This window comes from Sipha flava, unplaced genomic scaffold (genome assembly GCF_003268045.1).
Source record: "Sipha flava isolate LNK unplaced genomic scaffold, YSA_version1 130_pilon_pilon, whole genome shotgun sequence".
Lineage (NCBI taxonomy): Eukaryota > Metazoa > Arthropoda > Insecta > Hemiptera > Aphididae > Sipha > Sipha flava.
This window is the reverse complement of record NW_020271756.1, coordinates 2,083,615-2,104,342: the sequence shown is the minus strand read 5'-3', so window position 1 is coordinate 2,104,342 and position 20,728 is coordinate 2,083,615. Positions and strand designations below refer to the sequence as shown.

At 42.0% G+C, this 20,728-nt stretch overlaps 1 protein-coding gene across 1 annotated transcript in view; it reads left to right on the top strand.

Moving 5' to 3' along the window:
- LOC112694571 (mediator of DNA damage checkpoint protein 1) overlaps window positions 1-20,728 on the top strand; it is a 44,482-nt gene that overhangs the window by 16,147 nt on the left and 7,607 nt on the right. The window contains exons 2-9 of the mRNA XM_025570087.1: window positions 4,580-6,109; window positions 7,326-7,499; window positions 7,968-8,145; window positions 11,082-11,338; window positions 12,379-12,506; window positions 13,258-13,525; window positions 14,735-14,951; window positions 19,533-19,833. Of these exons, the coding sequence (XP_025425872.1) occupies window positions 4,580-6,109; window positions 7,326-7,499; window positions 7,968-8,145; window positions 11,082-11,338; window positions 12,379-12,506; window positions 13,258-13,525; window positions 14,735-14,951; window positions 19,533-19,833 (3,053 nt within the window). The remainder of the gene's footprint in view (window positions 1-4,579; window positions 6,110-7,325; window positions 7,500-7,967; window positions 8,146-11,081; window positions 11,339-12,378; window positions 12,507-13,257; window positions 13,526-14,734; window positions 14,952-19,532; window positions 19,834-20,728) is intronic.

The window sequence follows — 20,728 nt, the reverse complement described above, 5'->3', positions numbered from 1 at the left end:
CCCCCCCCCCCATGCCTCCCCCGGGGGGGATTAGTCTCCACGGGAAAATATTTGGTTTTTTTTTTTCGTAACATCCGCAAAACGTGATCACCGTCGCGCGATGTTACTGGAGTGACAACGTTTACGGGAAAAAAATAAAACCGGAAAATGTCGACCGCCGATTCGCGGTACATCCAGGCGCCAACACGGCCGCGCGGTAACGAAACGCGAAATCCGAACGTTTGTCGTACGCGCAGATCCATCCCCGGGCGTACCATTTTAGAGGGCGTATAACTTTTGTAATCATTAACAACCGATTTGATATCAGTTTTTGACTCTGTCGAATACCGATATCCGGTCAAAACTCGATAAGTACCGATTGTATATTAAAATCGTTAGATATAAATTCTCGAGAAGTGTATTTTGATTATCGGGGTCCGCCGATCGGGCGTGATTTTAACGTTTTCCCCGGGCGTGAAAACCCGTAATCGCACATCTGACCATAGATCTAAACCCCGGTCAATTGGCGTACGCGCCGCAGCCGATGCGCGGATCGATCGAGTTGCGCGTTTTTCCGGTCGCGCTTCGACCCGCTTTGACGTCGAACCGACGTAGTCCGGCCGGCGCAACTCCGTTCGACCGCTTTGACCGCGGTTCGTACATCGTGTACACACCCGGCGGTGCGATACCGGTACAAGACCGTCCGTGTAATTCACTGTTCGGAGCCGGACCACCGGATACCACTACTTACTAGCGTTCGACGAGACGATAATGATAAACAATTCCTGTCGGTGTCGTCACGATTATTACTATCGTTATTACTACGGTCGCGACAACCCGCGCCGTAGGTCGAAAATACGGGTCCGTTTCGTTTGCCGCGAATACGGCGTCGCAATCGACCGTCGCGGCACCACGTGACGAGCCATTGTCGTTGTTGTCGCGGGCTACAACTCGTTTGCGCACATTTACCTTTTTTACAACTCGTTCGCGCAAAAATGCACAACTCGACTGCGCACATATATTTTGGCTACCTGTGACGAAAAATCCCTAGTGTCAGAACTCGTTTGTTTATCGTTGTTGCTTATTATACTCCTCAGGATCACGAGAGTTGGTTACTTTTATTATTTTGTCTGAGTCATTAACAATAACACTCGCAGGACATTTTTTCTTAGTAAATCTAAAATTTGAACATCCACTCATTAAAACACGGTATTCACTAGATTTATAATTATCATTATTAAAACATTGTTTTCCTCACCGAGATTCAAAAATATTAGAAATTTCTACGTCATATTAAAGTTTACGTCGTCAACACACTAGTCACCACTGTACCGTCCATATCCATAGTCCATGAAACTTTATGTGTCATGTGTGTGAATGTGTCATTGTACGCGAACGAGTTATTTATTTTCACGTAAATAACTGATTTCGTCGTGTGCAAACGAGTCGTCGATTTTCAGGTAAAAAATGTTGAATTTGCGCAAACGAATTACAGCGGTTGTCGTGTCGCAGACGTTCACAACTGATTGTCTTTATTATTTTTTTTTCCACATCAAACAATTTACGGGCGACGGTAGACAACAAACGACTGAAGAAAAAAGCAATGTTATCTCCGAATTATCGATCGCGACCGTTTGTTCACTTACCTGTGGGTCGTAGTACGTACCGAGTCCCGTGTAATTATTACAATCTCCAGTCTCGCGCCAACTCTTATTCCACTCACGTGATACCGGTGTAGACCGATTTCGTTCGACACATTAATATTTGCTATTATGCGCAATACATCGTAATCGATAATTTCCATGCTTCGAGTGACAAAAAATAATTATTTAGTAATTTTCATCGTATGTGTTACACTAAATCTGAAAGCGACCGTTCAATTTTTATTTAACGTTTCATAATCTTTATTCTCGGTAAACAGTAAACAATTTCGCACCGGAGAAATTGTTTTGAACAGTTAAACAAATAATTATCTAAGCGTTAAATTATAAAACATTTTGAAACTCATTAGACCAACTTGTATTTAAATTTAATAACCGCAATAAACAGTAAACCGATGATGTACTGTACTTATTACGATCAAAAATGCATTTAGGTTTTAGTTTTACAAGTATAAAGCATCTATTTCTGACTAATTTATAATTTCGTATGAACAACATCATATCAGATACACAGGTATCGTTTTTATGCACATAATTTAACTTTCTCTTATTCATCTTATTACACATTAGTTACATGTTTTATTCATTAGTTACACTTATTTACAATATGTCCCCACATAAAATCAAGCACATACTGTCGCCCGTTGTTTTGTTTTTGTTTTTCAAAATTATTATACACTCGTGCTAAATGCGTACGTTTGAAATGCTTATCGGATAGGTAGTTTTAAAAGTCATTACAGATTAGTAAATAGTGCCCACGACGAATGACCGACGTCCAACGTCGTGACTCTTTACGAACTCAAATCGATTTTTTGTCCGAAATCTACAATATTTACTATTACTTCGTCGACCACATATAATATGTCAATATAAACTTATAAAGTTGTTGATTATTATATTCATTGTCAGTTGATTTTGATAATCATATACTTTTAGTTTTGTTTGAAGAATTTTGTTTTGCATTGCAAATTTGCAAATAATACATCGCAATAATATCGTATCCGGTACGAGCATTCACAGTTAAATGTCATGTTGCGTTTTGGCTCAATAACGATGAGTTTGTAGGACAAGATCGAATACGAATCAACCTAAAAGACATTTTACGGTCCATTTCACGTCACCGAAAGCTTCAAGTTTCGTACTCGTGCATTTTTATTGCTGATGTAAATTTATATTCGTATATGCTTATTTTTCGAATCTCATTTACTTTTAATTATCATATTTAATTATCTACAACGTATCTGTTAACAAATATGAGCACTGATATTGGTACAGTTTGATATAAGAAAATCATAGATTATTAAATGCCCGTTGTACGATGTATTGTTAAATTGATAGAAAGAAATGAAACAATTTTTTAATAACTTCAAGTCCGAGTTATTTTCATAACAGAGTTACACAACGTCGACAGTTACACGGACAACCGTTAGGTATGAAAAGACAAAACAATTGGCTCCCTCTCCAACAGGGAGAGGGCCTGTTATAACAACAATTTGAACTGGTGATTCAATAAATTTAATTATTATTTTGTATTCCTATTAGAACATAAAAGTATAAAAATACGTGATTTTTTATCTCGTACCCTGTGCAATTTTTCCTGCGGGTGGCCATGTGCAGGTAACTATTTCTCCTTGTATGCCGTTCATCCGTTATGGGTTGTAATACGTCGGAATGATGGCTGACCCTCCGAAACCGGTTAATTAGACTAATTATAATAAGCGATAAGAACGCGTTTGAAATCGCCTCGCGTTCGTTAAAAAATGCGCGCGGCGCGATTTTAACTGTTTTAATCTACGACTTTTCCGAAACTGATTAACACCGTTGCGCGGTCATATAGGTGTACATCGTTAATTCATTTCACGTGCCGCTTTCGTGTTCATGTTACATTTGCTCGCGATGGCGCAAGAAAGCGTAAAAGAACCACACGTGAGTCGTTTGCCCACGCCTGCAGTGCGTTCGTATGAATAAAATAGTACCGTCCACGTATAATTTGTGTACGTTTGTCGCGTGTTTGAAGCGGGCAATCGCAAGTAATGCACCGAGAGAAAGTGAAATCCGTCGTATTATCCCGAGCAAACACCGCCAAGACTTCTCAAATCCGGATACGTACATTCATATCAGTTACTGTGACACTGCGTTCGCGGCGGAGACTTCCTCGGACGAGGAGAGGGACGCGTTGACGTCGTTCGTTATGTCTGTACGTATGTGACGTCATCGGTTCGCGTTGTGTGAAAGCAGCCGATAAAATGTAAATAAAAAACTGCTGGTGAAAGCGTTCCGCCGCGACACCCACGGGGGTAGTCAAGTCCGTGATTGAGTATTGCATAAAACGAGCGCGCATTTACACATACGATTGTACGGAAACAACGGAGATTCCGCGGGGAGGGTAGACAAGACAAAGCGACCGTGCTAACGACTATCGTCGAAACAAGTTCGTAATAAACGCCCTTTTGTCGTCCGAACGCTAAAAACTTTCCAACCGATAGTTATGAAACGTAATCGTATTGTTTGCTGTTCGGTTGATCTCTTCAGGTGTTTTATTGTTGATCTTTTGCCGAAAGATAGGCAGCAAGAGGAGTGTAACTAGTTCGGCCACGACGTGGGTACGACGTGCGTCGGTGGTCCACGGTCTAGTGGATCGCTATGACCTTGTATCGGATTCAAAACCCAAATACAACGAGAAACAGGAACTTAACGAAGCAACGGGTTCGAATATTGCGCGCGTCAGGTGTCCGAATAGTAGAACGGATTCGTTTTATCGTATATCAATTATACGCGAGTGTTTACCGCCGGAATAAATCCGGGTTCGGTGATCCGCCAATGCGACTAAGGAGTCATCGCGATCCGCCGTTCAAGTTCCCACACAATTATTACAATATCCGATAACTGATCGTTGTATCGTTTACATTACTATACCGTTTTTGTTTTTCACGTTTCAGGTGTGGCGCGCGGCGAATCGGACGAAGCAGTGCGAGTGGTGCGCAGGCGTCACCTGGACGAGGCCACGAAGACGGGTGAATCGAACGAGATCGATGATCGGCATGCCGCCGGCATGGCACTGACCCGGGCCAAAGAGTTCGAACCGACTGTGGTCTGCAAGGACGGGAACGATTGCGGCGAAGAGATGTCGCGAACGGTGTTGACCGCGGAGGCGGCGGCCGCGGCGTTCGACGATTCAAAGCTGATCAACGCGGCGGACAGGACCGCGGCGGCGGCGGCGCAGGACGAGGATACGTCACAGTCGCAGTACTATTATGAGTACGTGGGGCCGACCAAAAGCGGTCCGGGGGAAGCCAGGAGGGCTTCGTCGCGTGGCAGATCACTCGTACCGACGGAGCCCAGTATTGCGGCGCAACGGCCGCACCAACAGCAGACGGATGCGCCGTCGTCGAGGACAGCAGCAACGGCGGACACTCAGCAGACCCGTAAGGCGGGCGGCAATAGCGACATGGAAGACATTCTGGACGGGTTCGTGAAGCTGCTCAACGGGCAACAGGGCCAGCCCGGTTACAGGCAGCCGATCAAGACGCGCATCAACAACCGTGGGCCGCCACGCATATCCGAAGCCACGGTCGTGCTGGAACCACCCGCGTTCGTGCCCATGCCGCAGCACCAGCAGCACCAGCAGCAGCAACAGAACAAACCCAAAGACCCGCCACCGTATCCGTTCGACGTGCCGCAGCCCGTCCGGCCGCTGCCGCCCCAGCCGCCCAACCTTATCAAACCGTTCCTGACGGGCGTGCCGCTTCCCGAGCAGCTCGTGCCCACCAACGACGGAGGCGCCGAACTCGGACCACCGACCCTGTACGACGATCAGCAGGCGCATTCCACCGCGCCGTCCAAGCGGCCCATGCACCACCAGACGGCGTCGGTCAAGCCGCAACAGGAATACAATCTGTTCGCCGTCGACCGGGACCCGGGCACGACCGAAAAGTTCACGGTGCCGTCTTCGTCCCAGTGGCCGCAGTCCGAGAGGACGACGGAAAAACCGACGGACAAACCGACCAACCTGACTGACAGGCCTACGACGGATGGATCGCCTACGACGGAGAAACCGAACGTCAAGGCAGAATCGTCTTCACCGCTGCCGCCATCGTCGTCGCCGCCACCGCTGACACCGCAGCAACAGACCACCGCCGACATCAACGCGACCCGAGTGATCGGCGTGCAAGTATCCAAGATCGTCGATCATCTGACGTCGCCGGTGCCCGCGTCGCCGGTGTTCGTCAAGGAGCCCGAGACCGCGGCCGCACCGACCACGACCTCCGCCCCGGCACCGGTGACTGCGACGCCCGCGCGCCCGGAGACGACCTTGGCCGGCGAGCAGATCACGGGCGTGGGCTCGGCCGTCGTCGTACTCGAGCCGTCCACCTCGGAGGAACCGCACCGCGAGGACGTTCACAAGCCAACCGACAGCAAGCTGACCGGCAAACCGACGGCGCCCGTCAAAAAAACCCCGCAACAATCTGGTAACCACCGTTCACCGCTTTTAGTCCCCGACCAACGCTCGTAGTCGCCATTTGATCATATGTTTAATACTTTTTTTCCGAACGTTTGCACGTGAAAAAAGAAACAAATTTTCGAAAACCGAGTGTCACGTGTCGAATACATATGTAGACAAACAACGACCACCTACGTTTTCTCTAAACCGTTTTTTCCGTCATAAAAATTTACTGGGTGCCCTTTATTTTGGGGTGCATCCCTAGTATCAAGGATTAATGTAAAAACGTTCTACTATCCAATAGCGCAATATTTTTACTCCTGATCCGAATAAACTTATAGGACTATCTACAATCGGGTTTCGTTTACAATTATAATTTTTGCTGAAACGAAAAAATATTAAAAATGGTAAAACCAAGCGTTAAAATACATATAAAATAGGCTTTATATACATTTTGTTATGGGACCCAACTATATGGTATAGACATTTTAATCTCTGGACCAATTCGGACACAAGCCTCTTTTGACATTTCTGTACTCTTCCTAAACATCAAACTCTTGCATAAAGAGCTTTATGTTATTTAGATAAAAATGATTAAACGGTTAAGCTCTTAATACTAAAAACGTCACCGAACCTCCTCCCTCATCTCATCCCTTTCGACTTGGTATCAACCTCAATATATATAATATGATGCCCAATTTTATAAACAGTGAACAGTGAAGGAATGTCATAATTAATCCAGTTACGTGCTATAATTTCAATTTAAATAACTCTTGTTAGTGAAAAAATATTAAAACTCTCTTCAGACAGACAGTATAGTAACAATTTACGAACTTTCTTCGTAAACGTTAATAATTATAACTATAACAATTTTTTACGGAAATCTGTATAAAAAAAAAACCATCGTTTTCTCCACCACGTGTTTCTTTTAATCACTTATCAGCTTATCAGATTGTACGTCATATTTGACTGCAGTGTTAAGAAACAAATAACAGACACACTAGACCACAATATATAGTTTCTCGATTTTAGTATTATCAATTATTGGTTGAAAGTTATTTTTAGGTGACAAAACGTTTTTATCCTACCGAAAATTTTTTTCGAATGTAACCCGTTATAGCAATACGTCCAACTCACTTGAATATACATGTTACAAAGAAATATTTATTTGAAAAACATATATATATTAATTAATAATAATATAATATTTCCTGTACGATTTTTCTAACGGAACGTTTTAACAGAAGGGTTCCCGTATTATTCGCGTCCCGGCATCGTTTTGGACGATCCGGAATTCAAACCACACATGGGTGGCCAAAGACGTCCCATTCAAGTGCAGGTGCCCAGTCAAGGAGACGTATTTGACATAATGGTGTCGGCCATCCAAGGACCTGGAGATAAGCCGGCACTGCTCACCCGTAAGCATACACCGATACGTTTAAATAATTTACTAGTATAATTACATAATTGTTTTGATTATATTCTTATCCACATGTATGTAGTGTAGCTTTTTTTTTTCTCATTCAAAATCAAACGGTTTATTTATAATTTGTAAATACTTTACAAGTAAGTGCAATAAGCGAATCGAAAAAAAGGGTAATATTGATATAATAGACGTTACATAGAGCAACAAGGAGAAATCGTTTATTGGCAACACCCCAAGGGTGAATGTTATTTTCAGGGAGGAAATATATCGCCGCGCTTGTTCTTATTAAGGCCTCCAAGTGGGTTATCTATAATTTGTTATGACGAAAGAACAGTGGCGACAAGGTTAAGCGGATACTTAGTGTACGGTTATCACTGATAAATAATAACGAGATCGCGTCTAATTTGATATTATTGTCAACACGACAAACGATCCATCAATCATTTTTTTTTTCTTATAGCCGAAGATATATCACCGTCAGGCGTAGGCAAAGGAGAAGTGTCGGTGATAACGTCGGCAGAACCGAACCAGCAGTTCGTATCCATCGACGGCAAACGCACGTACATAAATCTGTTCGGTTCGGCGGAACCGACTGCGGTGGCGCCTCCGTCCATAAAGCCGACCAGCGCAGCTTCCGGGTGAGTGTTTCGCCGTATACCGTATTACCAGGGGCGGCTCCAGAGCCTTTGTTTGGGGGGGGGGGGGGGGTTAGGCCCAAGTTATAGTTTAACGAAATCTTATAACAAAAAGAAAAAAACAATTTAATCCGTACAAGAAATGCGTGCTACGCAATTCATGTTTAGAACATTAAAAATAATAATATCATAGTATATTATATATTAATATAGTTTGTTTATAGCCTTATTGGTTCTTCGCAATATAGATGGCAGGTACATCGTAATACCCCTATGGGCTCTATTTAAATACTCGAGCGTGCCGTATAATAGTATATTATGCATTTTTCGTTAACAATATAAATTTTTTTATAAATACGGTACGGCCTTGGGAGGGGGCTCTACCCCTAGACCTCCCCCCCGGAGCCGACCCTGTGTATTACGCGTTAAAATACGAAAAATAGGCCGTAAAAATTTTCCGTTCAATTCGTACACGGTCGAGAGCCGAGGGAGTGCAATGGGATAAATCCGTAATTATAATTAACGATTTTTCCGATTTAGCACCTACCGGTACGTGTACAATGCGTGTTATACTTTTATGATTTATACTACACGCGCGCGCGTAACTGCAGTCGTTTTTAATTTATTTCCCGGCACAACGATCGCGTAGACTTTCTCTCGAGTCGGTCTAAAAATGATCTCCAAGGTTTTCGAAAAGCATTCCAAACCGAACTGTGGCTCGCACTCTCAACGCATCAGTCGACCGTGCACAACACACTCGCGCGCGCACATATATACACGAAAATCATAATATTACTCCTCTCGTGTACCATGTTTACAGGGCCGGCCTTAGCTCTTTCAGCGCTAGGTGCTAGAATTATTTTGGCAATCTTATATGACTTAAACATATAACTAAAACAGGCGCAGTTTTGGTAACTAGAGGTTCCTCATTATATATACCTGTATTACAAGCCACGTTCATAATCATAAATGTTCAAAATAATTTTTCAAACGTGCATATTTGCCACATATTTGTAAATCATTCAGATAACAAACATAATAATACTTGAAATAATTTAATGATAGTTTATAAAACTGTAATTGTAAGAGTAGCCTATCCTTGCATGCAGTGCCGCAACTACACACTATGGGATTGGTATGCAAATCTGAATTTGGGGCCTAAATATTTTTTCAAAAAAATATTTTCCTACTATAAATAAAATATGTTAACCGGTATTTATATTATGGAAAGTAGTCTAGTGGATCTTTAATTTTAAATGACCTGCATTATTTTTTGCTATTTCTGTTCTAAGAATTAATATTACCATAGGATTATAAATACTTTAGCAATATAATAGTATTTATAATCAATGGTATTGTATTTGGTCATTGGCAACTAGTTAGTAATTGAGTATGTTATTTGATTATAAATATTTAATAATATGACAAATCCATTTTTTACATTTATTAATTTACTTCAGTTAAAATGTCTATAATAATACATCGTGTTTTATCGTGTTTCGGGGCCTAAACGGTTTGGGGGTCGATGTGCAATGCACACCTTGCTCACCCGGTAATTGCGGCACGGCTTGCATGCCGATAGAATAATAAATAATGATAATTATAATAGTAATCAAATTTATATTGAATCATATCGTGACATTTTTTTCTATCTATAGTAGATGATTTGTGTCGCCAACAGTTGATCAAATTTAATTTTAACTTTGACGCCTCTCACGCACCCTTCTGATTTTGGCACCCTGTTCCGTCGCACGTTCAGATCATATTTAAAGCCAGCCCTACATGTTTACGGTTAGGTTAACGCACAAATGCATACGCCACCACGTGCACCATTTTCCTATCGTTTTTTTAAAGTTATATTATTGTTTCGTTAATATCTGTACTCGAAAGGAAGCACTCTGTAAATCGAGTTACTCAACAGACATTTAACTAGTTCGGAAAACGACCAACATTGTTAGGAAGTTTTGTTTGTTCCATAGGTTTTATAGTTTATAACAGTATACGTTTCGTAATATTAAATATAATACATTATATTTTCAATAATCATCGTATAGAGCATTTCGTCGCGTGAACGTGATACTAAACACAATAAACAACTCTCTCTCTAGGCTATAATACCTAATAAATGTTTTTTTTCGTGTATAAAATAAATTCTATTTGAACACTTATTTTTTATTTTTTCTCTTCGGTTTTACACTTGTGCACGTCCTTGAACCACTCGCTGGATATAATTGTGAAGCAGTATTAGAAATGTTCTTAACGCATAACAACATAGGCATCATTATAAACGCTGTAAAAAGTCATATATTTAACAACGTTGTTTCCTTACATCGTTAAACGCGCACCCGTTTATGTACGTAGTTAGGTGCCTATGTACCTACACAAAATCGATTGTTATCTTTGTATAGACGTTTCAACGAACATCATTGTAATCGGTAAATCATTAACACTTATATATGAGTAGTTATAAACAATTTCCGTTAAATATGGACATGCGCGTTGTTGTTGTTTTGGATAGTGTAGAGCGTTCTTACGAAACTCTTTAAAGGTCAGCAGATGATGAGTGTTAACCGTTAAAAGTTCGGTGAGTTGTCTGCCAGGTTTTAATTCTACACATCCCGATTACGAGGAGAAAATACGAAAATACATTGATAAAAAATACGCTGCCTTTATACCCTTATTATGAAATATTGACAATAATTGAAAACAAAAAATTGCAATATTTGCAAAGGCCGTGGACGGATTATTTATTGTACATCTTAAAGAGGTCCGGAACCCGAAATAAGTTTAGAATCCATATATTATAGACCGTTATTTCTCGGTCTATGGGTATAGGCTACAGATTCTATTCGTGAAGTTCAGGCAGTAGCATTCCGTAGCTGTTCGTCAATCACCTAACGGACGATGTATAACTGTATTAATTATGCTGTCGATTTCAGATCGTATTCAGTGAGTCAGGTGTTACAACCGCACGGTGGTTCCAACCCTCCAGGGCCGCTGCCCAGCAACACTAAACCAACAGTCCCGGCTTGGAAACGACCCACACACCCACCGGTCAGAATCGACACTTGCATCGTGGGTGACGACACGACCTGCGACGCGGCCCAACATGAGAGATGTCGCACCGAGCTCGGCGTGTCTTCGTGTCTGTGCAGGCCCGGCTACAGCCGTCGAAAACACCGAGACCCATGCCACAGTACGTACCCCCAGAAGGATAATATTATAGATGTAATCTATGGGAGTGAACGATACCAACAATAACGAACGACCAATCGCTCTCTCTCTTTTCACATTTTTAGTTAAGGATCGAATTGTAATACTTTTTCGACATTTTAAACCTCGTCGCAATGAAACATTCTTCTAAAATTGTGTGCATGACGGTGATCATAAAAATTATTTTCGGCAGTATGAGTATGTCGAAGCAGAACAATTATGATACAAAACGATTTTGGTAAAAATTATCGGAATTACAGCTTTAAAAATGCTGAATTCACTGCACTGTTCATAGATATCTTAACCGCGATTAAAATAGCGTACACAAAAGAAGCTTTGTTTAAGTATTATAATATTAGTCATTAAAAAAATTAATAATAAAGTAACCTATTCTTAACTAAATTTAGTTACTATTTTTTTTCTATTTCACTTTTAAATTTTATAAGTTTATAAAAACGAGTAGTAATTATTAACTTATTATTAACTTTACCCATGTTTCTTAAGATTAAATTAACCTTGACAAGTTAAAAAAATGTATTCAACTTACTCAGCCTTAGCTATTAACCTTTTTTTTTTTACATAAACCACTGATATTTTCTCGACGATTTTGCAGCGTGTCACTAAACTTTTCAGAATAACGTCAATAACAATATAACAGTATTGTAATATCACCGTTTTACCTAGAATTGTGCACTGTAATTTAAACTGAACAGCATCGTTTGTGTGTATAATATAGACGCTGGATTAATAATGAAAAAAAAAACATATAACTCGTTTTTTCTTCACCGACTCGTCGGTCATTATATCATTATACCTAATCCAAATGTATACACGATACTGTAAAATAATTACGAACATAAAAATATTATTATGTTCTCGTAAATGATCCGTCCCAAACAATACGGTCGCGTGGAATTTTTTATGGAACACGATCGTGACTTTGGCTGACGTTGGAATAGCTGATGATAATATTATTTTATATTATCTTCAAAATTGTATTTTATAACGATTTTTTTTCCTTAGGGATCGTATCTATTGTTTTTTCATTACGTGTCGATCGCATGTACGACAACAAGATCACGTGGACAGATAAATACAAGGATTCCGAGAGCCAAGAGTACCAACAACTTGAACACGAAGCAGTTAGAGCGGTAAGTCGTAATATTCTATTTTTTAGTAAAATTGTTTTCGGTCAAAAACATAGCTACAACACTGTTATCGAGTTATCGAATTAACACATCTATGAACTATAAAATGAACTTTATCCGTAGATGATCTTCTAGACGATACAATATTATTTTATGATTTTGTTTCAGAAATATGTTTTTTTTCTAACTGTAGGTTAACCTACATATTATGTAAATTGTAAACGTATTAGTGTGCCAAAAATATTAACGTGGCAACAAAAAAGCATTTAAAACCGTGTAGTTACGTTTTAAACATTTCAGTTCTGACCGGTCAGTATACAATGCCTATTGTGCGTGTATCTAACTACGATTCGTGTAAAAAAAATATGAATGTCAACAATTAAGTATCAAATCGAGTTTGTACTGTTATTATTTTCAACATTCAGATAGCAGCGAAATTCAATTATCGGAACAAAGAGAATGAACGTTTGACGAAACTGACAAAATTGTCCAACATAAAATACTACATGTACATCGTGATCGTTTCGAATCTTAGATCTGTATTAATGTACATCAAATATAGATATACGTGTACACTAAGATTGCGAGTTTACAGTGCTCATGTCCTGTTCGAAATAACAATAACGATAGGCACTCGACGAAAGGATAAACAATAGTTTATATTGCGCTTGATTGTTATCGCAAAATTAAAAAAATAAAATATGTATTATTTTATTATTTTTTTTTTTTCACAATACTCCGGTAATGTTTACAGATTGATTCGGCGTTCTCGATGACACCGTTCTCGGACACATTCGTCGGCGCCAAGATCAACAACGTTTACACGTCCAAGACCACACCAGGCACGCCGGTCATGGTGAACGCTACGGTGCAGCTGACGGAGAACGCGGAGCACCTGCGCTCGTCCGTCAAACAGGACGTCCAAAAGCAACTGACGGGCGCGCTGCAAAGGCGCAACAACAATGTGGGCACCAGCGGCCTTTGGGTGGACTCGCCGGCCGGTGCCATATCGCAACTGCACGGTAATGACCGATTATCATTTACCGCGTCACCGCAGTTCGACTTTGAAACGATATCCGTAAATCCAAGCGCATTCGCCTCATCGAATTTCTCGGTGACACTCACGCAGTGTCCTTACAGGTTTAGGCGACCTGCAGTGTCCTCGTATGTTTTCGGTGACTGACACTTGTTGATCGAATTCGAAAAGCGTAGCAGTTCTGCCAGTGCGTGTCACCGCGCAATCAGGAAACGTCACACGTGTGCATCGTGCACGGTACTCCACGCGAATCCTTCGTCGTTTCGACGACGAAAGATTTGTTCACTCGCGAGACGCGTGATTGTTATTATCATACGCGCCAGAGCCGTACCAAAGCCATTTTTTAATCCTGAGGCAGAACTAAAACAATGCGCCCCCTAGGTAGTAGGATTGTCACATTCAGAGTTCTTAATATGTACAATGCGATTCAGTAAAAACTGAAAAATTGTAATTAGGTTTCTAGCAAAACAAGAAATAACATTTCTTAAAATATGTTAATTATTCTTACACCTCCCAGCTCCAAGCGCCCTAGACAAGTGCCTTGCTCGCCTCACCCTAGTTACGGCTTTGATACGCACATATTTACACGATGTCATTACGAACGGTTGACGAGCAAATGTCCGCGAACTCGACGGAACAAATTTCTGGGTTACCGTGCGCGCGTGGTCCGAAATATATCGTGGAAGCATTTTGTCGTCGTTACGTTTATTTTATACCGTATTTTCGTTACGCCTTACCAAGCGAACACCCGTTGTTGAACTGCAGTAACTGTATAAAATAAACTCTTACGCGAGGGATGTTTTTCTACTATCCAGCGACGCACGACCAACAGATTTGTTCAACGTACGCGCAACACATAATTGCAGTTGACTGCAGGTAGCAAACCCCCTCCTCGCGAAATTCGGGAAAATTGTTAACCGTATTTTTATAGAGTCAAAGCGGTTAACAGATTAAACATGTACGAAAATCTATAACCTACCTAACCTAACCGATTTCAACCCATCACAGCGGTGCTCGAAGGTTACGCGTACAGCGGACACGTGTTCGCATAACTCTGATGGTCTTCTCAGTGATACCGGAGAAAAATCTCACTCGGTCGAAATCGAACGTGAAAATCGCGACTAGTAACAAAACAACGCGCGCGCGCGTAACAATTGTTAATAAAAACCGGTGTAACGTTCGTGCGTTTGCGCAGATCTGGACGAGTGCAGCAGCGCGGAACTGAACGACTGTCATCCGCTCGGCAAGTGCACGAACGTGTTCGGCACGTTCCAGTGCGCGTGCCCGGACGGCTACAGGGACCCGTGGATCGGAAACACGCAGCGCAGCGGCCGAACGTGCGAGACCTGCGACCCGGGCCAGTGCAACCTACGCGGCGAGTGCTTCTTCCAGGCCGGGCAGCCGGTGTGCAAGTGAGTACCAATCGTCACGTACTGCGTAGCAACAGTACGGCCGACCCCCCCCCCACCATCACCACCAGGGGCATATTTAGAGTTATTTCTAGGGGGAAGGGGGTACGCTCTTTTCTTTAGTTCAGGCTCAAAATGTACAGGTAAAATGTTTGGCAATATTTAAATCAGGTGTATTCTTAATATTTGTGGTTTAATTTTTAATCTAATACCGCATCCACTTAAAATCGACTTTTGTGTAATTTTTTAACACCTGTCTGTGTTTTGAAAGTTACGCTTGTGTTTTATTTAATTTTTCACTAAGTATGGATCCGACAAAAAGCACAATTCAGTATTCACAGCCACGCGAAGTTCGATTTCGTTATAAAATGGTCCACATTAAAAAAAATTGAAATGTTTATAATCTCGCATATAATCAATTCCTTAAATACGGATTCAGGGGGGGATCGCCCCTTCGCCCCCCCCCCCTAAATATGACCATGCCCCTCTCACCTGATACTGCATTTGCGATGCGCTGTCGTATGCGCGGACGTCGATCGTCGACCGCGGATCGTCGCTGCATCCGGAAACGGGATCTCCATGCGATAGTACCGCGACGCGATGTGCGTAGAACTAGAAAAACGACTTTCGTGAACGCCGGTGCCAAAGAGAGTGGAGTCAAAAGCATTTGGGGAAAAACTAAGGCGCTTCGATGGTCTTAACGTGAAAGGTCTCGGCACATGTACTAAGAGGCGCGCGGATGAGAAATAGGAATAGTAAAATAAAAATAATTTACAATAAAGACCTTAGTGGCGAAATAAGAACGGATCGTGGGTCGAAATGGGGAAGAGAGGAATACTGCTTTCGTTCATCGTTATCGCTGTACGTAGGAGACCGATCAGTTAGATCCTCTTACACGACCTCTTGTGATACAGAGCCGCAAACTCGAATCGTTTCGAAATCCGTTTAAACGCTCAACCAGCTCTTACGGGCCATCAGCATTTCCCCTTTACCTATATCCGTACAGAAATATCGGTACAGCAACTGTATACCATCGACGCGAAACGGTTTGCCGAGAATATGTGATAACCCGCATATCACCGGTGGACCGCTCCGATGGTATTTTTCGAAATTCGTTGCCCACGCGTACGTTCCGTGACACATATAATTATAATCAGTGGCGGTAGCCAAGGGTATGGTGAACTGTGTCTGCGCCTGGGGTGCGAATCGCAGAGGGGCGCAAAATTGTGCAAAAGTCGTTTTTTTTATCCTACAGTCAAATCAAAGTTTTTCCATTATACTTTTTGAAATACGTAGACGTTGTCTATTTGTACACATGTATAACTTACAAAGAAATATCGTAAAATCAAATTTTAATTGGTTCAGAAGCGCTTTTTTTTCCTAAGTTTGCCAGGGGCACTAGCGAGCCTCCCTACGCCACTGATTACAATGACATGCGCGCGTACTTTCGCGCAGTACCGCCGGTGCACACGGGTACACGGGCATTGACGACGATGGCGTTCCGAAAGGAAATCAAGAAAGAACAGGATAAAAAAAACGGCCACGGCGCGTGCGTTATACGCTCGTAAGCCCGATCGGAACACGGTGTTGTGCGCATCGCCCGGGAACACGTCAGATCCCGCGGTTACGTCGTACCCTGTACACACTTGCGCATCAGATAAATCTCTACTCGTTGCGGTTGTTAACGTCTCCCGTCCTAACAGCGCTAAGATAACACGCGTGTTCTCCGGACGGTACTGCGGGGTTTTGCACATAAACCGACTTTATAACGACCGGTGGACGGCAGACTCGTCGTCACGACAATGAGCACGTTGAAAAAAAAAAATAATAATAAATAAGAAATGCTTAAAAAAAAAAAACAAACGCTCGTACAGAAATATTGTAGGTCAGTCAGTGCGCGAGTGTGTCGTCGTCGTCGTTAATTGTCGAAGAATATTTATTTTTCCCCTTTCTTTTCGCACGCCGCCACTGTTGCGTCGATTAGACGCCCACGATAACGCATTATACGTGTACGTACAACATTAATACAACGGATAGGCATGTTAACGTGTACGAGTGCGTGTGTATGGTTAACGGTACGTAAAACGTAGACGTACTGGTTAGTAAGCGCGTGCGTTGGATTTCGACAATTATTGTTAGACTCCGGTCAGCGGATACGTATAGTGTCTTTACCGTTCCGTTCTCGCCTATTCCACGCGCGGCACCGTAGTACCGTTTACCGTTTGTCACCCGTTGTACTCCCGTCGCGTTCCTATCACTCCGTAACGTTCTCGTTGTGCAAATCCAAATCGTCCGTTCGCAACGCGCACACAAACACATCACCTAGACACGCGGTAATCAGCGTATTATCAGTAGAGTTTACGCGCGCAATATGGTACACCCGTACATTATGTCCGACGACGACGACGACGGCGACAAGCTAACGAATCGAATGAACGATTGATCTCTGTCGCGCGTGATACGCGGGCGCGAGCGCAACGGTGTTTGCGACGAGAATACGTCCCGAACACGGTGGACGCGCGCGGTTTTATTGTTGTTGCGTTTCTAATCCGAATGAGAATAACGTAACGTCAAACGATCAATCGCACGCGCGTCAAACACGGTACACCGTCAGGGCCTTCTCGTCGCACCGCGTGCATCATACCTTATCGTCCGATAAACCAGGCCCTATTTTTATGTGCACCACGAAAGTACGAGTGTGAAAGCAGTAAAATCAAGTGTGCAGTCCGAAATTGTACAAATAATAGGGCCTGCGATAAACGTTGAGCTATCGTAGAATTTTTCACTTTCCAAATACTGCTCGACAAAATCATCAATTCTTACATCGTACTTTCTTAACGTATTATTATACGCAGCGTAAATGGTTCATTGAAAATGGATTGAACACAAGCCCGTATTTAAAAATTTAGCGCCCTCGGGCTTATAATTTACGCCTCCCCCTCTCCAAAACAATAAATAATAATAATAATATAACACTTATTATTTCGTCCATAATCGAAATTTTTTAATATTAAATTATAACTTACAAATGAAAATCGTTAAGTCATTCATTTTTTTGAATAGCAAATTATAATAAAAATACAATTTTTTTTTTTTTTTAATTTACAAATTATAACATAATAAAACATAGGTACTATTTTCCTTTTTTATTGTTTTATTTTTTTTTTCATTAGGTACATCATTTTTAAAATTAATTTTGCTAAAATATTTTGCCACCCCTGAGACTTGACGCACCCGGACATGTGCTTACCCGTGCCCATCACCCTAAATACGGGCCTGATTAAACATTACAAGTTACATCAATGTTTTCGTTCCGATATTAAATTATTTAAGTATTGGACATACACACACATACTAAACAACACGACATAGTATTCATAATATTATTTTAATCGTATGCCTGCAGGACAACAACTACTCGTCCACATGACTACACCAAAAAACTCGAATAGAAACATCTCTAACACTTTTAATTATAATAAGAAGTTCGAGGGACTAAAGATTAATATTATTATAATATCTATTAGTTTGTGCTGTCTTTAGTTAAATACTGTACAATTTATTTTATCGTCATGCACGCCTTTAAGCGTTCATATGTTTGACAGACAAGACATATGTAAATTAATTCATGTTGAATTCCTAAACCAACCTTAGCTGATTAAAGTATTAGAGATTTGAAGTGTAGCGAGAAAATAATTTCAACGGTGAATTTAAATATTTTTTAAAACACTTCATAAGCTTTTTGGTCCAATAATGATTAACATGTGATCATTTTTCCTACTAGTAGTTCTTCCGTCCCAATTACATCGCTGAATACGCGTACGTATAGGTTGCATCCATGTTGTAAATATTTTCCCCTAAAGTAACCTGTGTGTCCATTAAAAGTACATCGAAATAATGCATAGGTATATTCTTAAACTGCAGTAGATTTTCGTTGATTATATTTCATTCCACCCACAGGAGTTCAGGATGCATTTATGACTATAATATTGCTTATGAAAAAAAAAACATCGGAGTGTTCAAATCAGGACAGGAGCAATAGGAGTAATAACTAATAATTGGGTGTTTCAACTATAAAATTTATAAAAAATACGGTTATAAATCAACAGTAAAGAATGTGCGCGCACGAGCTACAGGCTTTCAAGTAAACATTTGTGAGAAACGACACAAACACGGTTTGGATGTGCGGCCTAAGTAAAACACACTCTCAGGCAGTGGCGTATATAGGGGGGGGCTAGTGGGCTACAGCCCCCCCCCCCCATCAAAATGTTTTAAGAAACTTAAAAATTATTTTAAACGTGTGTTATATTTTAATGGTGCTTTACACTTGTTTTGAATTCGTGTCCAACGTCAAATCGCTTTGGGACATTCTGTAAATTAAATGCAGATAAGTAGTAGTACCTACTGTGTCTTGTTAGTAATTCTCAGACAGCAATGGTAATCTAACTCTGTCCGTAATAGCCCCTCCGGAAAACATATTCCGTATACGCTGCTGGTGTTGGGGGTCTCGAGAAAATCGAGGTCGTTACGAGTGTATCATTTAAGTCCGCCGTTTGTTCATATTCTCGTCGCCGGTCGTTACAGGTGTTCCGGATCGTTCTACGGGGCGCAGTGCGAGATCGACGGCGAAGTGCTGAGCGTCGCGGTCGGCTCGTCGGTGGCGGCCATCTCGATCATCGTGCTGACGCTGGTGTGCCTGTGCGCGTGGAGTCGCCGGTGGAACAAGGAGCAGAAGGTCGGCTCGCCGGTGTTCGGGTACATGCCGACGGGCGGCAGCACGGTGAAAACGCCCGTGATCGGCGGCCCGCCATACCAGGTGTCCATCGAGGACCGCATGCGATGGGCGCAGATCGCCGACGCCATGGCGCACGCCAACCATTACGCGGTGAGTACCTACGGCGTGTTAAGGCCACGTTAACTGTTCATCAACGATTAAGGGCCGACATTAGGGGAAAGCGAAACGGCACAATTACCCGGGGCCTCGCGCCTTCAAGGGCCTCGCGCTTAAAATTTTCACGCGGCACGCCGCCGCACGGAGTACGGAAACCGGAATTCAATCGGACATTTATTTGATCGCATTTATTCTTAAACGTAATCATCAATCATTACCCGATATCGCGTGCACCTGTCGCCGAGTCTGAATACATATTATCGCCTTTGATTTCGGCCTACAGGCTGTAGGTGACTATTGCTATGGACAAAATAAGTTTTGCCCAGGGCCTCGTAAAAGGTAACGCCGGCCCTGCAACAATCGGTCTTCCATGGTGGAGCGTAAATGTGTACCGTCCGACCCGGGGCCGTATTTAGGAATTTGACACCAGGGGGCAACGATAAAAAACGCTACGTTATACCAAATACAAATTTCTGCGGGTTAAAAAAGATCTTTCTGAAAAACAATTCGTTGCCGCTGTTCACAAAAACATTCTAAGTGCAATGTCAACATAAGGATAGATTGTTTATAAATCTTTGGATCTGTCGACAGTACTCGACCGTTACCGAGTATGTGTGTGTGTGTGTGTGTGTGTGTGTCGTGATGCCGTGATTGACGATATATATTTTTTTTGAAATACACTTTTTACTTTGTAAAGAAGTTTCATTTCAAAAATATTAGATCATTAAATATTGAAAATATAAAAAAATTAGCCACCCACTTATATTCAGCCACCCGGGGCTACAGCATCCTGTAGCTCCCCCTTAAATACGGCCCTGGTCCGACCGGTTTGGAGTCGTGCAACGTGTGTGAACTACGTGCGTAAGATATCTTGGTATGAATCAACCGA